Source organism: Eucalyptus grandis, chromosome 1, assembly GCF_016545825.1.
Source record: "Eucalyptus grandis isolate ANBG69807.140 chromosome 1, ASM1654582v1, whole genome shotgun sequence".
Classification (NCBI taxonomy): domain Eukaryota; kingdom Viridiplantae; phylum Streptophyta; class Magnoliopsida; order Myrtales; family Myrtaceae; genus Eucalyptus; species Eucalyptus grandis.
The window spans coordinates 29,674,070-29,698,761 of NC_052612.1; the positions used below are offsets into that span (position 1 = coordinate 29,674,070).

The 24,692-nt window shown below is 38.4% G+C and overlaps 3 protein-coding genes across 3 annotated transcripts; all 3 read left to right on the forward strand.

Annotated features, from left to right (window-relative positions):
• Nucleotides 1–2,164: 2,164 nt before the first annotated feature.
• Nucleotides 2,165–2,596, forward strand: LOC108955369 (anthocyanidin 3-O-glucosyltransferase 4-like). Its single transcript, XM_018863064.2, has one exon. It carries the CDS (start codon nucleotides 2,165–2,167, stop codon nucleotides 2,594–2,596), a length of 432 nt encoding a protein of 143 aa, XP_018718609.2.
• Nucleotides 2,597–15,263: 12,667 nt separating this feature from the next.
• Nucleotides 15,264–17,318, forward strand: LOC104456153 (UDP-glycosyltransferase 73E1). The gene has a single exon (XM_010070894.3). It carries the CDS (start codon nucleotides 15,459–15,461, stop codon nucleotides 16,956–16,958), a length of 1,500 nt encoding a protein of 499 aa, XP_010069196.3. The 5' UTR covers nucleotides 15,264–15,458; the 3' UTR covers nucleotides 16,959–17,318.
• Nucleotides 17,319–21,680: 4,362 nt separating this feature from the next.
• On the forward strand, nucleotides 21,681–24,012 carry LOC104438950 (UDP-glycosyltransferase 73C6). The gene is made up of 2 exons (XM_010052094.3): nucleotides 21,681–21,842; nucleotides 21,959–24,012. Exon 2 carries the CDS (start codon nucleotides 22,232–22,234, stop codon nucleotides 23,693–23,695), a length of 1,464 nt encoding a protein of 487 aa, XP_010050396.2. The 5' UTR covers nucleotides 21,681–21,842; nucleotides 21,959–22,231; the 3' UTR covers nucleotides 23,696–24,012.
• The last annotated feature ends 680 nt before the right edge of the window (nucleotides 24,013–24,692 follow it).

Here is a 24,692-nt window from a genome sequence, read left to right on the forward strand (position 1 = left end):
TGGCCGATCGCCAGCCACAACGGCGATCAGCGATCGACCGCGACCACAAGCCAGCTCGAGCTTTGCCCCAGGCCGGCGAGGCTCCACCTAGCCCGATCTGGGGAAGTCGAGCTCGCTTGAGCCCGGCGAGCTCGGGCCTCGCTAGCCTGAGGCGAAGCTCTGGCCTCGCCAGAACTTGACGAACTTGCCAAATCCGGCGAGTTGGGCGGGGCTTGGGCCTCGCCAAAGGTTTGGCGGGCTCGGCAAGCCGCGAGCTCGCCGGATTTGGCGGCGGAGCTCGGGCTCCCAATCTAGAGAGCCCGAGCTCCGCCACCAAATTCGGTGCTAGAGCCGCGAGCTCGCTAGATTTGGCAGCGAAGCTCGGGCTCCCGATCTAGGAGAGCCTGAGCTCTGCCACCAAATTCGGTGAGCTCACGACTCGCCAGATCCCGCCAAACCTCTAGCAAGCTCGGGCAAGATCGGCTGAGCCTTGAGCTCGCCGGATATGGCGACTGGGTCTTGGTCAGTCACCGTGCAACCGGCCATCGTTAGGTGTGCGGCGGCGGAGGAAGGAGGAAGGAGGAGGAAGAAGGAGGAAGGAAAAGAAAAGGAAAAAAAGAAAAAAGAAAATAATAAATAATAAATTTTCGATTTTTTTAAAATATAAATAATTAAAAATTCATTTTAAAAATATAAAATATAAAAATAATTTTTGGTCAATTAAAAATATTAAAATTCAATTTTTTGATAATTTTTCCTAAATAATTAAATTAGCCGACGAATGATGGAAAATATTTTCCACTCAAAATTTAGATTTCAGTAGAACACAAATATAGTCATTTTCCTGGAAAATCACTTATGAAAAAATATTTTCCGAAAATGACTCATTTTCCGCGAAACAAAGGGACCCTTAAACTCCTTGTATTTTTCCTTGAATGGGTGTGAACGTTTATAAATAATCCAAACCATCCATGACAGATCCCCAAACTATTTGTCATTTTCCATCCAATCGCAGATCTCCATGAGATATTATCCTAGTAAGTTATTAAGGTTCGGGGACCTCGGTGGACAACTTGGTCTTGATATAAGTACTAGCTTCATTCACTTAGAGCTCTACACAGTCGCCGAATCCCACAATGTCTTCACAAACTCCAAGCTCTCCTCATTTCGTTTTGATCCCATTAATGGCCTCTGGTCACCAAATTCCCATGGTAGAAATGGGCAAGCTTCTGTCACAGCGTGGAGTGACGGTCACCATAGTCACCACGCCCCTCAATGCCCTTGGATTGGACCCAATCATTACTGCCCATAGTGCTGATCCCGGCCTCGAGATCCGACTTCTCCCTATCCGATTCCCGTGCACGGAGGCAGGCTTGCCTGAGGGGTGAGAGAATTTGGAAGTGCTCCCCTCGCACAACTTATCGCGCAACTTCTTTGATGCAGCTAGGATGATGCGAGGTCCCCTTGAGAAGATCCTCTGGGAAATTCAGCTTCCTCCAACGTGTATAATCTCTGATAAGCATCTCCCTTGGACAGTCCAAATCACAAGTAAGCTTCAGATTCTTAAGATTCTCTTTGATGGGACGAGCTGCTTCATTTTTGTTTGCTCGCGCAACATATCAACATCAAAGGTGTATGAGCAAGAGTCCGATCTTGAGACATTCATGGTGCCTGGTTTTACCAGACCGAATCGAGCTAACCCGAGCACAGTTGCCTAGCCCATTCAATTGTGGACCCATTGGCTTGGGCGATTTGAGGGAAGAAATAGTAGAAGCAGAGAAGGCATCCTGTGGTTGGGTAGTCAACACCTTTGAGGATTTGGAAAGGCCTATGTCCAGGAATACAGGAAGACAAAGGGAAACAAGGTTTGGTGTGTTGGGCCAGTGTCACTATGCAATACGGGAGATTCAGACAAGGCTCACAGAGGCAACAAGTCTACAATCAATGAAGGCCGATGCTTGAAATGGCTTGACTCTTGGTCACCCAGCTCAGTGATCTACACATGCCTTGGCACCCTAAATTACCTCACAGCTCCACAACTGATTGAACTTGGGTCAGGCCTAGAAGCAATGGGGAGGCCATTCATTTGGGTCATTAGGAAATCATAGATCACCACAAGTAATGATGAGTTCCACATGTGGGTCTTGGAACTTGAGGGAAGAATCCAAGATAGGGGACTTTTGATATGGGGTTGGGCCCCACAGATGCGAATTCTCTCCCATCCTTCGGTTGGAGCATTCTTGACACTGTGAGTGGAACTCGATGCTGGAAGGGGTTTGTGCCGGCCGGCATGTGGATGGTTGTTTGGCCATTGTTTGCGGAGCAATTTTACAATGAGAGGTTTATAGTGATGGTGTTGGGGATTGGGGTGAGCGTAGGGGCTCGTGCGGCCATAAGGTGGGGTGGGGAAGGGAAGGCTGAAGGGTTGGTGAAGAGAGAGGATGTGAGGAAGAGTGTGGAGGAGGTGATGAGCAGGAGCAGAGAAGGTGAAGAGATGAGGAAGAGAGCATTGGGCTTGCAGAAAAGGCCAAAAGGGCTATTGGAGGAGAAGGTTCTTGAGGAGAAGGTTCTTCCTATCTCGAAATCAAATTATTTGTGGAAGATGTCAAGCAAATAAGCAACAAATTAAAGCAAGAAGTGAAGGATTTGTAGGAATAATAAATTGAGTTATTTTGGTATTAATTTGAAATTGCATTGCGGTTGTGAGAATCTTGATTAATCTCATTTAATCTATTCCCGATTATTGCTACGGCCCTTACACCTTGTTACTTTTCTATGTTTGTTTTATATAGTGTTTATGAATTCGTCATAAATTCACGTACATTTTCATTTCGTGTATACAAACTATAATATTTGTAACTATGTTTATGAGTTATCTTTACTGATTGAGAGATTGTATTTTGCTAGTTGTAATGACCAAAACTCCATCTAGCACAACACTTCTCTTGTCACATTGCACATCAAATGATTGCAAAACTGTATTAAACAACAGTCTAGTATCACCATAATCTTCAAGCATTTTGAGCTCGACCTCGGGCTAAAACTAGACTTGAAAAGAAAACAAATGGTCGCTCAATTTGATTGGAGAAAAGGTTGTAGTCTGAATATCACAAAATCAAATGACTTATCAGACCCTCTTCTATTTGGAAAATCTAATGGGTGCCCGCACATGAAATTAGCGGGTTTGGATTAGGGCTAATTGTTTTTGTATCGAGTTTACGTCAACATTGCAAATGCGATTGGTAATTGTGTTGAGTTCATGCCGAATCCGCAGGACATAAAATAGACTACACAACCAATTTAAATTGGCATTACATGGGTCAATATCAACATGACACGTATATAATCTGTTAATACACCATTAAAATAACTATTCTCTCCCTATTATTAGACTACTAAGATTTCAAAATGACTTAAAAAAATGTTAAACTTGTTTTAGTTTCCACATGTGTAGATACACACTACGTACACTTGAATTTTAGATGTCAAAAAAGAAGAAGATATGTTTACTCGCAACATCTAATTGAATTTTAAAACTTGCAAAAAAAAAAAATGCAATCAAGTTTTAAACTTATCAGATTGGTGCAATCAAATCATTTCATTAATTCTATCCAATTTGACTAACGGATAATGTTGCGTTTTTTTTTTTTTTACTCTCTTCTATGTGGCCAAAACATGGCTATAACATCGCAAGTTCAAATTTGATTTTCAATACAATTTTTATTTAAATTAAATTAAAAATATGATTAAAACAAAACTATATGTTTTCTAATTCACCAACAAAAGAATCTTCCCAGGTAAATTATCATTCATCACTAAGAAAAGATCCCAAATGACAGGCATGAAGATACACTCAGTCATTTTCCCTCGACTGGGTGTGAACATTAATAGATGATCCTGATCACCTCGTCACGGAACTCGAAATTGACCATCTCACGGATCTCCAACGAGATATTATTCTAGTAAGTTACTGAGGTTCTGAGACGTTAGTGGACAGAACTGTCTTGATATAAATACTAGATTCATTCACTATCTTCTCTGCACGGTCCCTGAATCACAATGCCTTCACAAACTCCAAGCTACCTTCATTTCGTTTTGATTCCACTAATGGCCTTTGGTCATCAAATTCCCATGGTAGACATGGACAAGCTTCTGTCACAGCATGGGGTGACAGTCACCATAGTCACCATCCCATCGATGCCCTTAAATTGGACCCAATTGTTACTTCCCACAGCGTCCAATCCGGTCTGAAGATCCAACTTCTCTCAATCCAATTCCCATGCGCCGAGGTGCGAGAACTTGGAAGTCATCCCCTCGCGTAACTTGTCGCGCAGCTAGGATGTGGCAACAGCCCCTTGAGAAAATCCTCCGGGATATTCTATTGGAGGTAATAGGTTTGAAAGAGAAAAAATGGTTGCTTGAAGTATTACACCAAGAGACGTCAAGTTTGGAACACTCAACAATGTTACTTCCAGCATAAGGAAAACCTAGAGTTTTTATATGCATGTTATTGGGCTCCGCCCATATAGACCCAAATAACCATGCTTTCACCTATTGGGCTTGTATGTGAAAATATTATTTTGGACTATATTAATAATACATCCAACAATCTCCTCCTATATTCACCATACATCACAATCCAATAAGGTAGTCAGTGTAATATTCACACAAACATGAATCATCCACATTCAGTCCAAGATAATCAACTCGGATCGGTCAAAGAGTATTTCAGCAGTAAAATATTAAATTAAATCATCATTTACTCATCATTCTTATCATGAATCTGTTATGAGATTAACAAAATGCAAGTCCCAAAATAAATCTCAGACTCAAGTTAGAACCAATATATGCATAATGGTCAAGTATAAGTAGGCCAGTCAAAATAGTCCAAGGCCTTACAAATATAAAAAAACAAGCATAATAATGCCCACAAAATAGAAATAGCAAAATGCAAGCCTCAAGAAAATGGACTTCATCAAAATAGGCAATAGTAGGTAAATTGTCAAGTCCCTACACGCTTTAAATGATATATATTCATTCATCAAGTAGGTCATCTTGGTCAAGATCCCACTCATTGAGCTCTCCTCCATCTTTGCCATCCCCTGTAGAATGTCAAATATGAATTTCATATTATCATGAATTTAATCATTTGAATAAAAACTTAGCAACATTCTATCAGGCAAAGAAGAACATATATTGATGTCATAAAGCATCATAATATCATGTTCATAAGCATCAATCAAGTTTCATATATTATGAACAAGACCTAAACAACGTGATTTACAAAGAGCCATCAACTTAAGTTTATTTGTAGGAGAATAACTATTGTCTAGTTTCAAAGAACATAACCAATAGTTTCAAAGAACATAACCAATAGTCAAGTCACCTACAATAACCTAGTCATGTAATATCAAGTTTCAATTAAGAACAAGACCAATAGGCTTCTTATGCAAGCAATTATTTCTATGTTTCAATGTGGAATGTCACAATTATTGATTCCTTAAAGTCATATAATCTAGCATCAAGTTTGGAATGAGATCATTTAACCAAAAAGGATAGTCCAATCTAGTTGAATTGTATCATCAAGTTTGGAATGACACAATTTTCCCCAATAGAACATTTGAATTAGGTTAAAGTCATCTTCATCAAGTTTGGAATGAGATACTTCACCATTTTCAAATTAGTCAGCGGCTGTGAACATCAATGAAACATATGAAATGTTCTTATCATTATAGCCAATAAAGAAATATTTGATAATTCAAAACACACAATTAGAAGGTAAGTAAATGGTAGTTAAGACTTGTCTATATAGTCTTTAACTCCAGTTCCCCCACTGTTTTGAATAATCGATCTTTAGGCAACCTTTGGTGAGAGTATCGGCTATGTTATCCTTCGATCTCACATCGATCAAGGTGATAACCCCTTGTTCTCTCAGATAATTCAACAACGCATATCTCAGTCTCGCATGTCTCAGTCTCACATGTCTTCTCTTTGAATTAAAGAGAGCATTCTTGACGACTTGGATAGCTGCTTGATTATCATAGAATAGGCTTAAAAAATTAATCTTTAGCTAAGTCAAAGGAATATCCATAATTAGATTATTTATCCACTCTGCCTCTTCACCGGCTGAGACTAAAGCAAAAGGTTCTGATTCCATAGACGACAATGCAATACAAGTTAGTCGTTTGAATTTACAAGTAATAGTAGCTCTACCCATAGTGAATACATATCCACTAGTGGACTTACTATTTCCAATATTTGAGCACCATGAGGCATCATAATATCCATCTACAGTTGGAGGATAACCAAAATAATAGAGAGCATAATCTTTAGTACATTTAAGGTATCTCATTAGCCTATCGAGGACATCCCAATGCTCTTTACTAGAATTACTAGTAAAATGACTCAGCATGCCAATTGTAAAGGCTATGTCGGGTCTAGTGCAACTTATAGCATACATGAGACTACCAAGCAGTTTCGAGTAATTTAACTGATCCACGCTGGTCCCTTCATTAGGACTCAGTCTGATATTATAATCACATGGTGTCTCACTCGGTTTACACTTATCCTATCCCCAAGTAGAAAGTAGCTGCTCAATATAATGAGTCTGGCTTAGAGAGATGACTTGCCGTTTAAAGCTTAATTTCATACCAAGAATAGTATTAACAATACCAAGATCTTTCATGTCAAATTCTTTAGTTAAAGTAGCTTTCACGTCACTCACTACAAAATGATCAGAACCAAGAATTAACATGTCATCAACATACAAGCAAATGATGACTATCTTATTTGACATAGAACGATAGTAAAGGCATTTATCTGAATAACTAGACTGAAAGCCATAACTCTTTACCGCTTTGTCAAATTTAAGATGCCACATCTTAGGTGTTTGTTTAAGACCATATAGGGATTTATTCAATTTACAAACTTTGTCCTCAAGACCTTTCATAACATATCCTTTCGGTTGTTCCATGTAAATTTTCTCATTTAAATCATCATTTAAGAAAACTGTTTTTACATCCATTTGATGTACTACAAAGTGTTTAATAGATGTCAAAGCAAAAAGAATTCTTATAGTTGATAGATGACACACAAGTGAATAGACATCAAAATAGTTTATTCCATTCTATTGTTTATAGCCTTTAGCTACTAAACGTGCTTTGTATCTGGCTATTGATCCATCACTATTAAGTTTCTTCTTCAACACCCATTTACAGCCTATAGCTTTAGCCCCTTTTGGCAAATTTACTAGCTGCCAATTATTATTCTGGAGCAGAGAGCTCATTTCATCATCTATGGCTTCTACCCATAGTAAAGATTTCCTAGATCTCATTGTTTCCTAATAGGAGAATGGATCATCCTCAAGCTGGTAAGCAACAAAATCCTTACCAAAACTTTTGGGAATTCTCTCTCCTGTAGATACTCTAACTAGAATTGGTTCAATAGCCAACTGTGTGGGATTAGTGTTAGAAGGGCCTGCTTTAAATTCTACAGGAGATTTTGTAGATTTAGAAACATTCAAGCCTTGATCTCTGAGAAACTTGTTTTCGAATAACACTGCATCTCTAGATTCTATCACTGTGTTAATAAATAAATCTAAAAACATATTTGCATCGCTATCTTCTGCACTACCTAGATATACATAAGTAATGGTTCTAGATCCCACCTTAGGTTTCTTAGGATATGGTATACTTACATAAGCAATACAGCCCCAAGTTTTAAGAGTATCATATCTACAAGAGTGCTTATGCCATATCTCGTAAGATGTCAGAGACAACTTAGAGTGCAGAACATGTTCAAGATGTGATTAGTAGTTAGAACTGCTTTTCCCCAGTAGGAGGAAGGCATGCCAACTATAAGTAACATAGAGTTTAACATTTCAGTTAACGTTATATTCTTACGCTCTGCAACACCATTTGATTGGGGGTGAATAAGGAGCAGCGATTTCAAGTATTATACCTTCTAAAGCACAAAATTCCTTGAACCTCGACATAGTATATTCTCCTCCTCTATCACTCATAAACCTCTTAATTTTCAAGTTGAGTTGATTTTCTACTCTAGACTCGAAAATCTTAAATTTTTCAAAAGCCTCATCTTTCGATTTCAACAAATAGACATGACAATATCTAGAAAAATTGTCTATGAATGTTATTGATACTTCTGACCACCTTTAGTAATGTAATTTCTAAGGTCACAAATGTCAGAATGTATTAATTCAAGAAGTTGTGTGCTTTTAGAAACTAACTTAAAGGGTTTTCTAGTAATTTTAGTCTATGCACACACTTCACACTTATCAAATCGAATAGAAGTATCTAATGGAATGTTGTGAGTTTTAGCTAGATGTTGTATTTTCATGTAATTCACATGTCCAAGTCTATTGTGTAGCAACTTTAGATCAATCAAAGTAGAATTCATATAGTTTATGCTATCAACATTTAAACTCAACCCATACATACCATTAACCATGAATGCACAACCAAAATAATATGAGTTAACAGATAAAATTACTCTACCATTCATAGTTAAAAAAAGACATACCAGCTTTATCAAGTAAACTTATAGATATCAAATTCTTCTTAAGTAAAGGTACTACTCTAATATGTTTCAGAGTTAGTAATTTACCTGAAGAAAGCACCAAATTTGCAGTTCCAGCACGAGTCACCTTTGCCTCACCACCGTTGCAATTTTCCACGGTGTCTTTCACTTCTGTGACCTCATTGAGTAAGTTCTTGTCATTTGTAGCATGACAAGTAGCGCCACTGTCCAACCATCACTCAGAAGAGACGCTAGCCTTTCCATTCTTCATCATTCCAATAAATGCTTGAGGCTCAGATCCTCTAATTAGCATATTGGCCTCATTATGTGGTGTGTCATTATTTGGCTTCCTTGGAAACTTACACTCTGCTGCCCAGTGACCCACTTTCCACAGTTATGGCACTTGCCATTCTTCTTCTTTTTGAATATAGTCTTTTTGGCTTCTAACTGTAAAGAGGATTCACCTTTTAGTAACTTGGACTTTTTCTAAGATTTATTGGAGTGTGAAACTAAGTTGGCAACTGACTTTTGTTATCCACTTGTTCCAAACTCTTCCTAGTAATATTTTGATCATCAATGTGAATATACATCTTTAATTCATCTAGTCCCATCCATACCTTCGGTTTATGCATTTCAGTCTTGAAAGAACTCCATTTAGTTGGTAGTTTGCTCAACACAAGACCGACAAAGAGACTATCGGACATATCAGAATTATCATATTTCAGCTTGTTCCTCATATTCTTAAATTCAACTAACTGAGAGGTAATGCTTGAATTCATAGTAAATTTAAAGTCAAAGAATTTCTCCGCTATGAGAGTTTTAGATAGCCCCTCTTGGGAATAAGAACGCTTCAAGTGCCAAAAGTTGACACAGGGACACTTAAGTGCAAAAAGTTACGAAAGGTACACTTAAGTGCCACATTCGAAAAAAAAACGGATCACTTAAGTGCCACTCCGCCAAAATCCAGCCAAAAAAGGCCGACGTGGCATTTTTCCGACGAATTTCGGCGAAATGAACCCAAAACGACGCCGTTTTGCACGCCGACGTGGCAAATAATGTAAAAACGGCGTCGTTTTGGCCGACGTAGTAAAAAAATAATAAATAAATTAAATAAATTAAATTTAAAATTAGATTTAGTTAAAATATTAAAAAATAAAAATTTTAAAATTAGATTTAGTTAAAATATTTAAAAAATAATAAATTTAAAATTAAATTTAGTTAAAATATTAAAAATAATAATTTTAAAATTAAAAAAATATAAAAATAATTCAAATAATAATTAATTTAAAATTACATTTAGTTAAAATATTGAAAAATAATAATTTTAAAATTAAATTTAGTTAAAATATTAAAAAATAATAATTTTAAAATTAAAAAATTTAAATAATTAAAAAAATAATTTTCAAATGAGATTTAGTTAAAAATTAAAAAAAATTAAAATTAAAATTAGTTAAAATTTTTATAAAATAAAATTTTAAAAAAATAAAATTTATAAAAATAAAAAAATAATTTTAAAATTATTTTTAGTTAAAATATTTTTTAAAAATAATTTTAAAATTAAATTTAGCTAAAATATTAAAAAATAATAATTTTAAAATTAAAAAAATTTAAAAAAAAGGGGGCGATGGCTAAGACTCCCTCAACCACCGGCCCCCCTTTTTATTAATTTTATTAATTTTATTAATTTTATTAATTTTTTTTTTAAATTTTTAATTTTTAAGTTATAATTTTTTAATATTTTGCTAAATTTAATTTAAAATTATTATTTTTTAATATTTGTACTAAATCTAATTTAAAATTATTATATTTTATTTTAAAAAAATTTATTTTAAAATTTTTAATTTTTAATATTTTAACTAAATTAAATTTTAAATTATTTTTTAAAATTTTTAACTAAATCTAATTTTAATTTTTTTTTTTAATTTTTTTAATTTTTAATTTTAAAATTATTATTTTTTAATATTTTAACTAAATTTAATTTTAAAATTATTATTTTTTCAATATTTTAACTAAATATAATTTTAAATTAATTATTTTTGAATTATTTTTAAAATTTTTAATTTTTAAGTATTTTAACTAAATTTAATTTTAAAATTATTATTTTATAAATATTCTGACTAAATCTAATTTTAAAATTATCATTTTTTAATATTTTAACTAAATCTAATTTTAAATTTAATTTAATTTATTTATTTATTATTTTTTTATCCCATGAGTCCAAAACGACGCGTTTTTGCATTATTTGGCCATGTCGGCATGCAAAACAGCGTCGTTTTTGGTTTCCGCCGGAAAAATGCCACGTCGGCATTTTGGCCGGATTTTGGCCGGATTGGCACTCAAGTGATCCATTTGCTCCGATTTTGGACTTAAGTGTACCTTTCGTAACTTTAAGACTTAAGTGTCTTGCGCCAACTTTTGGCACTCCAGGGGTCCTTGTCCCAAACTAAGTGTTCAAGTGATAATATCTCTTTTGCCATCTTATACTCATTTTAAGTCATAGTCAGATTAAGATTTAGAGAGTTCAACAAGTAATCTCTACAAAAATCGTTATCGTTGTTCAATTGATATTCATCAACATCTTCGGTGGTAGATGCAAAATCACTCAATACAGTATAGAATATGTCACGTTCTTTCATACCAAATTGAACATGTAATTTCCAACCATGAAATTCAGTAACATCAAAAGATTGCAACTTTATAATATCATAGGAACTACGCTTTGCCATTTTAATCAAAGCAAAGTGCTAAAAAGAGTGCACCTTGAAGTCCTCAGAGCAACAAAGTCAAATAACTCCCCTAACCTTGATCAAACCACTATGTAGTGATGGAATTTGCCAAAACAAACCCCAAAAATAGATCTGGAGTGCCCAAAAACCTTAAGATAGAATGCCCTTGTCGCTGAAACTCGCCGGAAATTTCCACAGCCGAAATTCGCTGAAATTTCGTCCCCAAAATTTGCTAGAAATTCAGATGAAAACTTCTGGGTGCCATAACTTCTCCGTCCGACCTCCGATTGACGTGGGTGACCACTCAAAACATTTGTATTGATGAGTAGATAAAAGCCCAAATGGTTTCACCCTCTAAAATTGGCTATAATTTTTTGGGTTTTTGAATCAAAGATTTCGGTTACCCGAATCTTCAAACTCAGATCTCGGCCAATACCACCGTCGAAATCGAAAGTAAATTACAGCTGCGAGTTTGTCTTGATGAAATCTTCAAGAAGACTTTTTACTCGCTCAAATCCGACACACGAACATAATACTTAAAGATTGTTGGAGGTAATAGGTTTGAGAGAGAAGAAGCGGTTACTTGAAGTATTACACCAAGAGACGTCAAGTTTGGAACACTCAACAGTGTTACCTCCAGCGTAGGAAAAACCTAGAGTTTTTATATCCATGTTATTGGGCTCCGGCCCATATGGACCCAAATAACCTATTGGGCTTGTATGTAAACATATTATTTTGGACTATATTAATAATATATCCAACAATCTCCTCCTATGTTCACCATATAGCACAATTCAATAAGGTGGTCAGTGTAATATTCACACAAACATGAATCATCCACATTCAGTCCAAGATTTGGTGTTGGGCTAGTGTCTCTTTGCAATGAGGGAGATTCAAACAAGGCTCACAGAGGCAGCAAGTCTTCAATCAATGAAGGCCAATGAACGAAATGGCTCGACTCTTGGCCACCAAACTTCGTGATCTAGGGGTGATCAGGTTCAGGGTGGGTAGGGTCTAGACCTCGACCCTGTATCCGACTTTGTTATAACCGGTTCCTCTTTTTTGAATCATGTACCCGACCTATTTGTATTGGACCATATACCCGACCCATCATGTTTTTCCAGTCCAGTTCCAGGGTCAACCTTATTTCCACTAGAACCTATTTTGCAATTTCCCAATATCCTATACGACTTCAAGTTGTATATTAATACGCGAGAAAATAACGTAATCCTCCTAATTTGTATCAAAATATTAAGCACTTGTAATAAATAAATACATGAACTTTTTGACTAAATGAAAAATTGAGGATCCACAGGGCTGATTATAATAAATAAAATCATAAGGCAAAGAATTAGCAACAAACATGGGTCTATTATTAGTCTTATTCTCACAACTACTACATGAAACTACTAATTTATGTAAGCATGACTCCTCCTACAAAAGAGAAATTAGGTGAGTCAATCCATGTGGTACACAAGAATTTGGCGGCGACGAACACCGTCCGTCCATCAGATGGTGCGAGGGGGAGCCAATGAGGGAGGGAAGCGAGGAAAAGGAATAACAAAGGAGGAGTGTCGTGCATGTTTGAGAGAGCCAAGAGGAAAAACGCCATGTGATTGAGGGAGTAAGAATAGAAATAAGGGGAAAAAAATAAGGTTTTGGACCTATACTTACTAAACTGGTTCCCAAACCGGTTCTAAAACCGGTCCAGGAACCAGTTCCTGGGTGGGTAATCAATCAGACCCAGTTCCCAGACCGGTTTAAACCGGTTCCGAATTTTGGGAACCGGTTTCAACAAGAATCGGTTCCCGACCCTGTTTTTTGGGTGCGCTGGTTCGATTCCTGGGTATACTTGGTCCTGTTGCACACCCCTACCGTGATCTATGCATGCCTAGGTTCCCTCAGTTGCCTCACAGCTCCATAACTGATTTAACTTGGGTCAAGCCTTGAAGTAATGGGATGGCCATTCATTTAGGTCATTGGGAAATCGGAGATCACCACAAGTAATGATGAGTTCCAGAAATGGGTGGACCTATCAAACAGGTGGGTCGGGTTGGATTTGCATTGGGTCATAAATGGTTCAACTCAAATCAATCTGTTTAACCCGTTTATGTTTATCGTAATGTAAATTTTTTTACCTATATCCGATTCATACCCGACTCATTTAACTAATTATAAGAAAGCTTATATCTTATAATATTTTCAAAAAACATTATAGCTAAAATACCTTTATGCAATACAAATTTAATGGACAATTTTATTAATTTTATTTTTTTAAATCAAAATTTTTCATTATTATATATTTTTAAAAATTGAATTTTACTTATTTTTTAATTTCTTTTAAATATAAATTTTAATTTTTTTTTTCTTTTTCTTCTTCTTCTTTGGCCAACCGCCGACCACGACAATGGTCGGCCACAAGTGAGCCTTGAGCTAGCCGGGTTTGCTCGACGCTGACAAGCTCAAAGCTCGCCAGATCGGCGAGGCTTGAGCCTCACTTGGTTGGTCATTAGTTGTCACTATGCCAACCACGAGCTAAGGAAGGAGGAAGAAGAAAAGAAAAGGAAAGAAAAAAAGAAAAATAAATATAAAAATAATTATAACTTCGATTTTTATAAAAAATATTTTTATAAAATTAAAGAGGGAAGAGAGAGACTGTGACACTTGAGTTGGAAATGGGTTCTAAGTCCAACCCATTTAAGATCATTTATCTTAAACTTTAAATTTTTAAACCCATATATGACTAGTATGTTCAAAAAGTAAGTGATTTATATATGACTAATTTATGATTTAAATGGGTCATATATGAGTTTAAGACTCATTTTGACATCTCTAGAAATGGGTCGTTGAACTTGAGGGAAGAGTCCAAGATAGGGGACTTCTAAAGTGTTGGTGAAGAGAGAGGATGTGAGGAAGAGTGCGGAGGAGGCAATGAGTGGAGGCAAAGAAGGAGAAGAGATGAGGAAGAGAGCAATGAGGCCTGCAGAGAAGGCCAAAAGGGCTATTGGAGCAAGAGGCTCTTCCTACCTTGAAATCAATGTATTTGTGGAAGATGTCAAGCAAATAAGCAACAAATTGAGGCAAGAAGAGAAGGATTTGTAAGGAATAACAAATTGAATTATCTTATAGTTAGTTTGAAATTGCATTGTGGTTGTTAGAATCTTCATTGATCTCATTTAATCTGTTTTCTCGATCATTGTTATGGCGTGTGCACGTTATTGCTTTTCTATAAGGGTACTTTAGGCTTTTATTTGGAATTTTCCTTTCTTTGATTTTTTTTTTTTTTTAACTGAGTTCCTTTTATTTGGGAACAATATCAAAGAAATTATTTTATGTAAAATTACTCAAATGAATGGACTGTACGGTTACATTTTAAAAGAAATTATTTTATGTGAAATCTTTTCGCCCTCTTTTATGCGTCCCGTGTATTAGGAATGACTCAATTTCCATCAGAAAAGCAAGTGATGAAGTGTAATAGACCCTTTTATACGACCACTTGTTAATAAGAGATTCCCAAATGTCACGTTCAAGAACATGTAACACACAAACGTGAAGTACCCGGCTCTGTTCTCAAAGCGTCACCGGTGCCCCGCCGTGCTTGGTTTGACTTACCTTAATTCACATTTCTTTGCTGCCAGAATTTTTTTAAAATAAAATTAAAAAACTTCAAAAGCACAAGCTACATGTTTTCTAATACACCAACAAAAGAATCTTCCCGAGTAACCAACCATCACTAAGAAAAGATCCCATCGGACAGGCATTAAGATAAACTGTCATTTTCCCCCGAACTATTAGTCGTAAAGAAAAACTCTGTCATTAATACACCTAACCATCAGTCAATCACAGATCTCCAAACTATTTGTCATTTTCAATCCTATCACAGATCTCCACAAGATATTATCCTAGCAAGTTATTGAGGGTCAGGGACATTATTGGACAACTCGGTCTTGATATAAGTACTAGATTCATTCACCAACAGCTCTACATAGTCGCTCTATCACAATGTCTTCACAAACTCCAAGCTCTGCTCAGGGACATTATTGGACAACTCGGTCTTGATATAAGTACTAGATTCATTCACCAACAGCTCTACATAGTCGCTCAATCACAATGTCTTCACAAACTCCAAGCTCTGCTCAGGGACATTATTGGACAACTCGGTCTTGATATAAGTACTAGATTCATTCACCATCAGCTCTACATGGTCCCTCAATCACAATGTCTTCACAAACTCCAAGCTCTCTTCATTTCGTTTTGATCCCACTAATGGCCTCTGGTCACCAAATTCCCATGGTAGACATGGGCAAGCTTCTGTCGCAGCATGGAGTGGCGGTCACCATAGTCACCACGCCCGTCAATAGCCTTAGATTGGACCCACTTATTACTGCTCATAACGTCAAATTTGGCCTAAAGATCCAACTTCTCTCAATCCGATTCCCATGCGTTGAGGCGGGCTTGCCCAATGGCTGTGAGAACTTGGAAGACCTCCCATCGCGCAACATGTCACGCCACTTCTTCGATGCAGCTAGGATGTTGCAAAAGCCCCTTGAGAAAATCCTCAAGGATATTCAGCCTCCTCCGACTTGTATAATCTCTGACAAGCATCTCCCCTGGACAGTCCAAATCGCGAGTAAGTTTCGGATTCCTAGGATACTTTTTGATGGGATGAGCTGCTTCAGTTTTGTTTGCTCTCACAACATAATGATCTCGAAGGTGTACGAACAGCAATCCGATCTTGAGACTTTTGTGGTGCCTGGTTTGCCAGACCGAATAGAGCTAAACCGAGCACAGTTGCCTAGCTCATTCAACCATGGCTCCTTGGACTTGGTCGATTTGAGGAAAGAAATAGTAGAAGCAGAGAAGGCTTCCTATGGGTGGGTGATTAACTCCTTTGAGGATTTGGAAAAGGCCTATGTCCAAGAATATAGGAAGACAAAGGGTGACAAGGTTTGGTGTGTTGGGCCAGTGTCTCTTTGCAATGAGGGAGATTCAGACAAGGCTCACAGAGGCAACAGGTCTTCAATCAATGAAGGCCAATGCTTGAGATGGCTTGACTCTTGGCCACCAGGCTCAGTGATCTACGCATGCCTAGGCTCCCTCAGTTGCCCCACAGCTCCACAACTGATTGAACTTGGGTCAGGCCTAGAAGCAACAGGGAGGCCATTCATTTGGGTCATCAGGAAATCAGAGATCACCACAAGTAATGATGATTTGCAGGTATGGGTCTCGGAACTTGAGGGAAGAGTCCGAGATAGGGGACTTTTGATATGGGGTTGGGCCCCACAGATGCTAATTCTTTCCCATCCTTCAGTCGGAGGGTTCTTGACACACTGTGGGTGGAACTCGACGTTGGAAGGGGTTTGCGCAGGCGTGCCGATGGTCGCTTGGCCGTTGTTTGCAGAGCAATTTTACAACGAGAGGTTTATAGTCAAGGTGTTGGGGACTGGGGTGAGCGTAGGGGTTCGTGCGGCCATAAAGTGGGGTGAGGAAGGGAAGGCTGCAGTGTTGGTGAAGAGAGAGGATGTGAGGAAGAGTGTCGAGGAGGTCATGAGCGGAGGCAGAGAAGGTGAAGAGATGAGGAAGAGAGCAACGAGGCTTGCAGAGATGGCCAAAAGGGCTACTGGAGGAGGAGGTTCTTCCTACCTTGAAATCAAAGCATTTGTGGAAGATGTCAAGCAAGTAAGCAACAAATTGAGGCAACAAGTGAAGGATTCGTAGTAAAAACAAATTGAGTTATTTTGTAGTCAGTTTGAAATTGCAATGTGGTTGTTAGAGTCTTGATTGATCTCATTTAATCAGTTTTCCCAATCGTTTTTATGGTGTGTGCAGTCTGTTGCTTTTCTATGTTTGTTTTATATAGCGTTATGAATTTTTCATAAATTCATTTACATTTTCATTCGGTCTATATAAACTGTGATTCTTGTAACCATGTTTACGAATTTTCTTTACTGGTTGAGAGATTATATTTGACTGGTTGTAATGACAAAAACTCCATCTTTCCTCTATAATATTGACCAATAGGCATTCCTTTTTTACTGGCACGAGATGATTGCAATCAAGTCGTTTCTTTTATTAAGTGTGGCCCTTTTTGTTTATCTCACTTGTATAAGTATCACCAAAATTTATTTTTACTGGCACAAGATGATTGCAATCAAGTCGTTTCTTTTATTAATTGTGTCCCTTTTTGTTTATCTCACTTGTATAAGTATCACCAAAATGTACTATCACAGTTTACTATCACCAGAATTTTCAAGTATCTTGAGTCCGACCTCAGGCTAAAATAGACTTGAAAAGAAAACAAAAGGTTGCTCAATTTGATTGAATAAAAGTTTTTAGTCCGCATATCACAAAGTCAATCAACTAATCAAACCTTGTTTAAAAAATTTATTGGGTGCTTTCATAGAGATTGACAATTTCTGACATGACATGATATTAGCAGGTTTGGATCGGGGCTAAATGTCTTTTTATCGACATCGCAAACATGATTGATAATTGTATCGAGCCCGCTAGACCTGAAATAGACTGCACAATCAGTTTAAATTGGCATGTTACACGAGTCAATATCAACGCAAAACATATATGACCCATCACTACACCATTAATAGGGGCCATTCTCCCCCTATTATTAGCCTACTAAGATTTCAAAATGACTTAAAAAGTGTGAAACTTGTTTTAATTTTTCGCATATGCCTAGATACACATTAGACAGTACACTTGAATTTTAGATGCCGAAAAAAATTAGGATTAGTGTTATATGTGGCATCAATTTGTCTGCACAGTGAATACGCAAAAAAATCTTTAAAAAAAGGGAAAATGTCACAAATAGTCCCTAAACTTCCACTTAATGTGCAATCTCATCCCTAGACTTTTAATTTGTTCAATTTAGTCCATGAATTATCGATAAATGTCCGATCTAGTCCCTGACTATTTGAAAATTGACCAATTTCGCTCCTGAGCTTTTGATTTGCTCAATTTGATCCCTGAACTATTAACAAGTGTTCCATCTAGTCCTTCCGTTTGTTCAAACCGTTAAATGATGACATGGAGCATTAATTGATAACGTGGAACTAAGTTGGATTACTAGAATTATGAGTCTATATATATATCTTTAAAAAGGAAAACAAATGAGAGCATTGATCACAAAAGCAGAGAGAAGAAGTGGTTATGTATCTTTTTTTTGGACGGTGGCCACAATTTGACTTGTTTTAAAGGTAATTTCCATGTGGATATTCCACATGTCCTTTTTTATTTTATATTAAAGAGACTAAAAGCTATGGAAGCCAATTTCGTTAACTTTAACTAATGGAAGGACAGAATTGGTTAATTTTCAAATAGTCAGGGACTAGATCGGACATTTATTGATAATTCATGGACCAAATTGAACAAATTAAAAGCCTAGGGACAAGATTGCACATTAAGTGGTAGTTTAGGGACCAAATTGAGCAAATCAAAAGCTCATGGATAAAATTGAAAATTAGATGAAAGTTCATGAACTATTTATGACATTTTCCCTTAAAAAAAAATTATTTAGAACAACTGATCCCCACCCCATAATATATGTATGTTAAGTGGGACGTATCGAAAGACTTGATCTACTTCAACGAAATGTCTCTTTTAGTCCTCTTAATTTTCTTTGGTCTTTGATTTATTTATTCCCCTTCTTCAAGGAAAGTTAAAAATCACCAGATCCATGGGACTATTTACAAGTGTACCATGGAATGAAATTGCAAGTTCATTCCCATTACTACCTAGAGTTTAGACCAGTTAAGCATGGCATGATTAAAAGAAGACGTATCTTTTTTTTTTTTTCTTTCTTTCTTTTTAAGTCAAGAGATCGAATTTTATTCAGATCTGTGCATCATTCCTCGCCCAAATGTTGCATTTTAAAGGACGTGCACACGATGGAAAAGTTTATCGGCAATACATTTCGATAAATATGCCTTTCTTTACTTGAGGAAATTCTAGGAAACTCCTTTCATCTCATCCCCCCAGTTTACAATTCTGCTTCCGTAGCTGGATGCCTATGCACTTGATGCCGGAGGATTCGGCGCAACAGAAAAAGAGGACTTATAAGTGATATTCATAATCCAATCCTGATGTGGCAAATGGTGATATATTTGTATATGCATTAGAGGACAAGGAACAGTTAGGGGGTCCATCCTAGGACTAAATTGAGTTCAAATGCAAAATGATGCTATACTGTGTAGTGTGCATGTAAACTTTTAGACATGTCTCAGATCCCACATTGTCTAAATATAGGTTATTGCTAGTAGATTATTTTAGCGAGACTTCCAACATAACGAGGTCTAAAGTTGTGCAAGGTTTCTTGAGCTGTAACTAGAGCGGTTAATATCATACTAGCGACAGGCCTTAATGTCACTGCTTTCGACTCTGATTTACTCTATTTAGATGCCCACTTACAATCTACCATATTTGAGTCATACACCTAGCCTGTTGATAAATCTTAGTTTAACCAACATTCTTAGTAATGCTAGATATACTAAGTTTGCTTTAAATATATTCTAAACAATGTAATAAATTGTATAACATGGCAAACAAAACTCACTTCATTTAACAATATAGTAGGTGATCTTAATATACATGACTACCCTATTACTTTTGGAAGGATAATGACAACAACAATATATAAATTTTGGCCCAATGTGCAATGTATCATTCAACTTTAGCCAAATGTACAATATGATTTCTAGACTTTTAGTTTGTTCAATATGGTGTATGAACTATCAATACAAATTCAACTTAGTCCTTAAACCATATGGAAAATGTTGAATGTAGTCCCGAACTTGAATTAGAGGAAGAACAACATTGAACATTTTTATATAATCCAAGCACTTAACTAAATGCATATCAAAAGTTCAAGACCTTGACACCTAGGCCTAAGTCCTTCAAGCCCATGCCTACAACCCCTACACCAATGCCACAATCCTTAGTACTTGAGCCCAAGTCTATCAAGGTTGTGCCCTAGTCCTCAACACATGGGCCCAAGTCCACTGAGGCAAGGCCTGTGCTCGAGATCCCTGCTACCTATGCTTGGGCCATTGAGGTTCAGCCTAGACCTTAAGTGTGTGAGACCAAGTCCCCAGCATACAGATCCGGGTCCATTGAGGTTGTGCTTGGGACCTAGTGATCATGCCCAAGTCCATCAAGGCTAGCATAGGTCACCAACACCCATGCTTGAATATGTCAGGTCTAGGCCTAAGACCTTGGTGCCAGTGCTCATGCCCTAAATGCTAGGCCTCGAGCCCAAGTCCACAATGCTCGAGCCTAGTTCCACAAAGGATGACTTAAGATCCCACTCCTTTGCCTAGACCTAGTCATTGAGGATTTGGGCTTAGGTGACGAGGACTCACACCCGGCCTCAATAGATGTACGTATAGGAATAGGGGAACAAGGGCACTAGCACTAGGTTCCCGAGCACTACGAACCTTATCCTGAGCATAGGGTCCCAAGCACGAACCCAACCTTAATGGATACAGAGGTTGGCTTGTGCCCAAACATGAAGGACTCGGGCATCGGGGACCTAGGTGCTAGCACTAAGAACTTGAGCAATAGCATCGGTGTCCTAGGATTACTCTCAATGAACCTACGCCTAGGTGCCACAAACCTAATAATAGGCATTGTTCCAAACTTGACCTCGATGTACCCTAGTGTGGGCTAGGATTGAGGCCCGACCTCAATGGACTTGCACCTAGGCACTAGGGACTAGGGGACAACCTCAATGGACTTAGGCATGATAGCAAGGTCTCGAGCTTGACCTTGATGGACCTAAGTCCAAGCGTAGGGGATCGGCTCCTAGGAGTGCAGGCATAGGTACCAAAGTCTTCAGCCAACCTTGATTGACCTTGGCTCAAGCACTAGCCAAGCTCTCGGTCCTAAGCTCCATTGTTCAAGGCTTAGCTTTGATGGACCTAGGCTCAGGCAATGGGGACTTGGGCCCAGCCTTTATAGACCTAGGCCGAGGTGCTGGAAGCTATTTGGGCATGGGCATTGAGTTCTCAAGCTCGGTTTTGATGTACCCAAGGCCCGTGCTCGTTTCTAAGAGTTGAGGATTCAAGCTTGAGACCTTGGTGCCCATGCCAGGTTCCTTGGCTATCCATGAGCAAGTCATTGGAGTCCAAATAATATATGTCTATTTTGAAAAATCAAATTTTATTTTCATTACTGAACAATAGAAAATATTTTCCATTTCATTTTTGGCTCTCAAGAAGAGACTGTCATTTTTCTAAAAAATGAGTTCTCAAAAAATGTTTTTAAAAAAATGTCACATTTTTCGTAAAACAAACATAGGCTTAATTATCTTTAAATCTGTGAATAAAGTGCTCTTGTGCGGCAAGCCCAAACACTTGTGATTCATGAAGGAGAACAAGGAGGCCCAAGGCACATGTCCAGCCCATATTATCACTTTGTTTGGTGGACGCAGAATCTCTGGCGGAATAATCCTGTTTCCGCATTCATCGTCTCCGTTCTCAGCTCGGGACTGAGAAATCAGGTGAGAACTCATCCGACTTGCAGAGCCTGATCAGCAGAAACAGAACCAGATTTGTTCTGATTACTCTCGTAAACCACCAAAAAAGGAAAGAGGTAAGTATCCTCCTGCCTTCTCTCTCTTTGTCGCAATGAAAATTTAGCAGTTGCTCGATTTATCATCCTGAGATCGGGAGCAATCTATCATCGGTTACTTTGCATTGTTTTGCTAGCTTAAGTTTGTGACCCTTGAGCGAATTCTACTCCATCCTCGCGATCGATTCCATTGAAGTAGGCATTTCTTTTGTCCCAAATTTCGGAAACTTTACTGTCTTAGGGCAGTTATATCGTGTGAGAATATCCATTCTCTTATCGGAGGTTCATGGGAATAGTCTGCTTCCAAGGCTAGCGTCACTTGGGCATATGCTTGGCCCTTTGATGGAGTTCGGAAGGATTTGAAGGGACTGGAGGTAGCAGACTTCTCTTCGACCTAAATCGGAGCAACAATGGCTTCCCAATACCAAGAGCTTCACTTTGTTCTGCTTCCCCATTTAGCCCACGGCCACATGATCCCCATGATGGACATGGCCCGGTTGCTGGCCCGCCGTGGCCTTGTCATCACCGTTGTCACCACTCCCATCAATGCAGCCCGTTTTGTGTCCGTGATCGACCGCGCCGCCAGGTCCGGACTGCGGATCGAGCTCCTGCAGGTCCCCTTTCCCTCGGCAGAGGCTGGCCTGCCTGAAGGTTGTGAAAGCATGGACTCCCTCCCCTCCCGGGGCATGTTCAAGAATCTGCTTCTCGGCATTAGTATGTTGAGGCAACCAGTTGAGCGATTGCTCCATCGGCTACAACCTCACCCGAGCTGCATAATTTCAGATAAGAATGTGATGTGGGCGGACCAGACTGCTCGTGAGTTCAGGATTCCGAGGCTCGTATTTGATGGCACTAGTTGTTTTTCACTGTTGTGCACACACAACATAGTTGAGTCCAAGGTGTTTGATACGGTTTCTGAGTCAGAGCCTTTTGTTGTGCCTGGCTTACCGGATAGAATCGAGCTTACGAGAGCTCAGCTTCCCGGAGCTGTGAATATTGGTCCGTCGGACATTAAAGATGTGCGGGATGAGATAAGAGCAAAAGAACTAGGTGCATACGGTGTGGTCATCAATACTTTTGAAGAATTGGAGCTGTCATATATAAGTGAATACAGACGTGTGAGGGGTAAAGTTTGGTGTATCGGTCCTGTGTCGCTGTGCAATGAGGACAACCTGGACAAGGCCGAAAGAGGCAACAAGTCCTCGGTCGATGATGACGCTTGCTTGAAGTGGCTTGACTTACGGGGACCACGTTCTGTCATCTATGCATGCCTCGGAAGCTTGAGCCAACTCACGGCTCCACAACTGATGGAGCTTGGGTTAGGCTTGGAGGCGTGTGGCCGACCTTTCATTTGGGTCGTACGAGGAGGAAACGAATCTCAGTTGGAGAATTGGATATCAGAAAGTGGATTCGAGGAGAGAATCAAAGGTAGAGGCTTGTTGATCCGAGGCTGGGCGCCTCAGGTGCTGATCCTGTCACACCCTGCAGTCGGAGGCTTCTTGACACACTGTGGTTGGAACTCAACACTCGAAGGGATATGCGCTGGTTTGCCGATGATAACATGGCCGTTGTTTGCCGAGCAGTTCTATAACGAGAAGTTTGTTGTTCAGGTGCTGAAAATCGGTGTGAGGTTGGGGTCCAAAGTAGCCGTGAAGTGGGGGGAGGAAGAGAAATTCGGGGTGTTAATGAAGAGGGAAGAAGTGAAGCAAGCGGTGAACCAGCTCATGGACGAAGGAGATGACGAAGCGCGGGAGAGAAGAAACCGAGCAGGCAATGTTGGACACAGAGCGAAGATGGCCATGGAAGAAGGAGGTTCTTCATATCTCAACATGACGCTAATGATTGAAGACATTATGCAACAAGTTCGGTGTTAACACAAGATACGCTGCAGGTCATCGATCTCTTACAAGAGCTTCATCAACTTAGTATCAACCCTATCTCGCGACAGATGAAAAATCTCAGAGGAGAAGATGTCTTTTTGCACAAGTTTCTTAAATAAACATATAAATTTCTGCATTAGTTCCATTACTTCATGGTCTGATCTGCTGCTTCTCACTTTTAGTAGCAGCTAGCAGGGCATTGTCTTTAGAATGATAAACAATCATACTTTCCAGTACTTGGAGAGTCACTCACAATCACTAAGGGTATGTTTGCTCTAAGGAGCAAAAAATAATAAGAATCCATTTGATAACATTTTCGTTCCCGGGAATAGTTTTAGAACAAAATCAAGAAGTAAAAAACAAAATAATAATTACTTTTTTGTTCTTGGGAATAATTTCATAATCAAGCCAATTTTTTTTTTTTTTTCTTTTCTTTTTTGTTCTTCTTCCTCATTCCTAGTCACTGGCCACGACGATGGCCAACAACCGGTTAGGCGAGGTCCAGTGATCTCATTGTAGCCTCCCCAAGTTAGGGCCAAGTCCGATGAGGCTCTCTAAAGCCTCGCTAGGCTAGGATGAGGCTCAGCCAGGCTCGGCCTTGCCCCCCTAGCCAACCTTGTGTCGACTGGGCGAGGTTAAGGGCGCGTTTGGTAACGATTCTGTTAGGGAGGCGATTCCGATCGTAACCGATTCTTTTTATTCTGGGAACCGATTCTAAGCATTTTAAGCGTTTGGTAATTGTCCAAAATTTCGATTCGGAATAGTAATGCGTTTGGCAGAGTGTTCGTTACACTGTTCCAAATCAATTTCTTTTAATTTTTAAATAATTTTTTTACTTTTTTCCTTTGTTTTCTTTTCTTTTTTTTAATTTTTTAATTTTTTCTTTTCCTTTTCCTTTTCATTTTCCTTTTTTTCTTTTCTTTTTCTTTTTCTTCCTTTTTCTTTTCTTTTTCTCATCTTCTTCTTCTTCTTCTTCGGCGGTCTGCCGTCG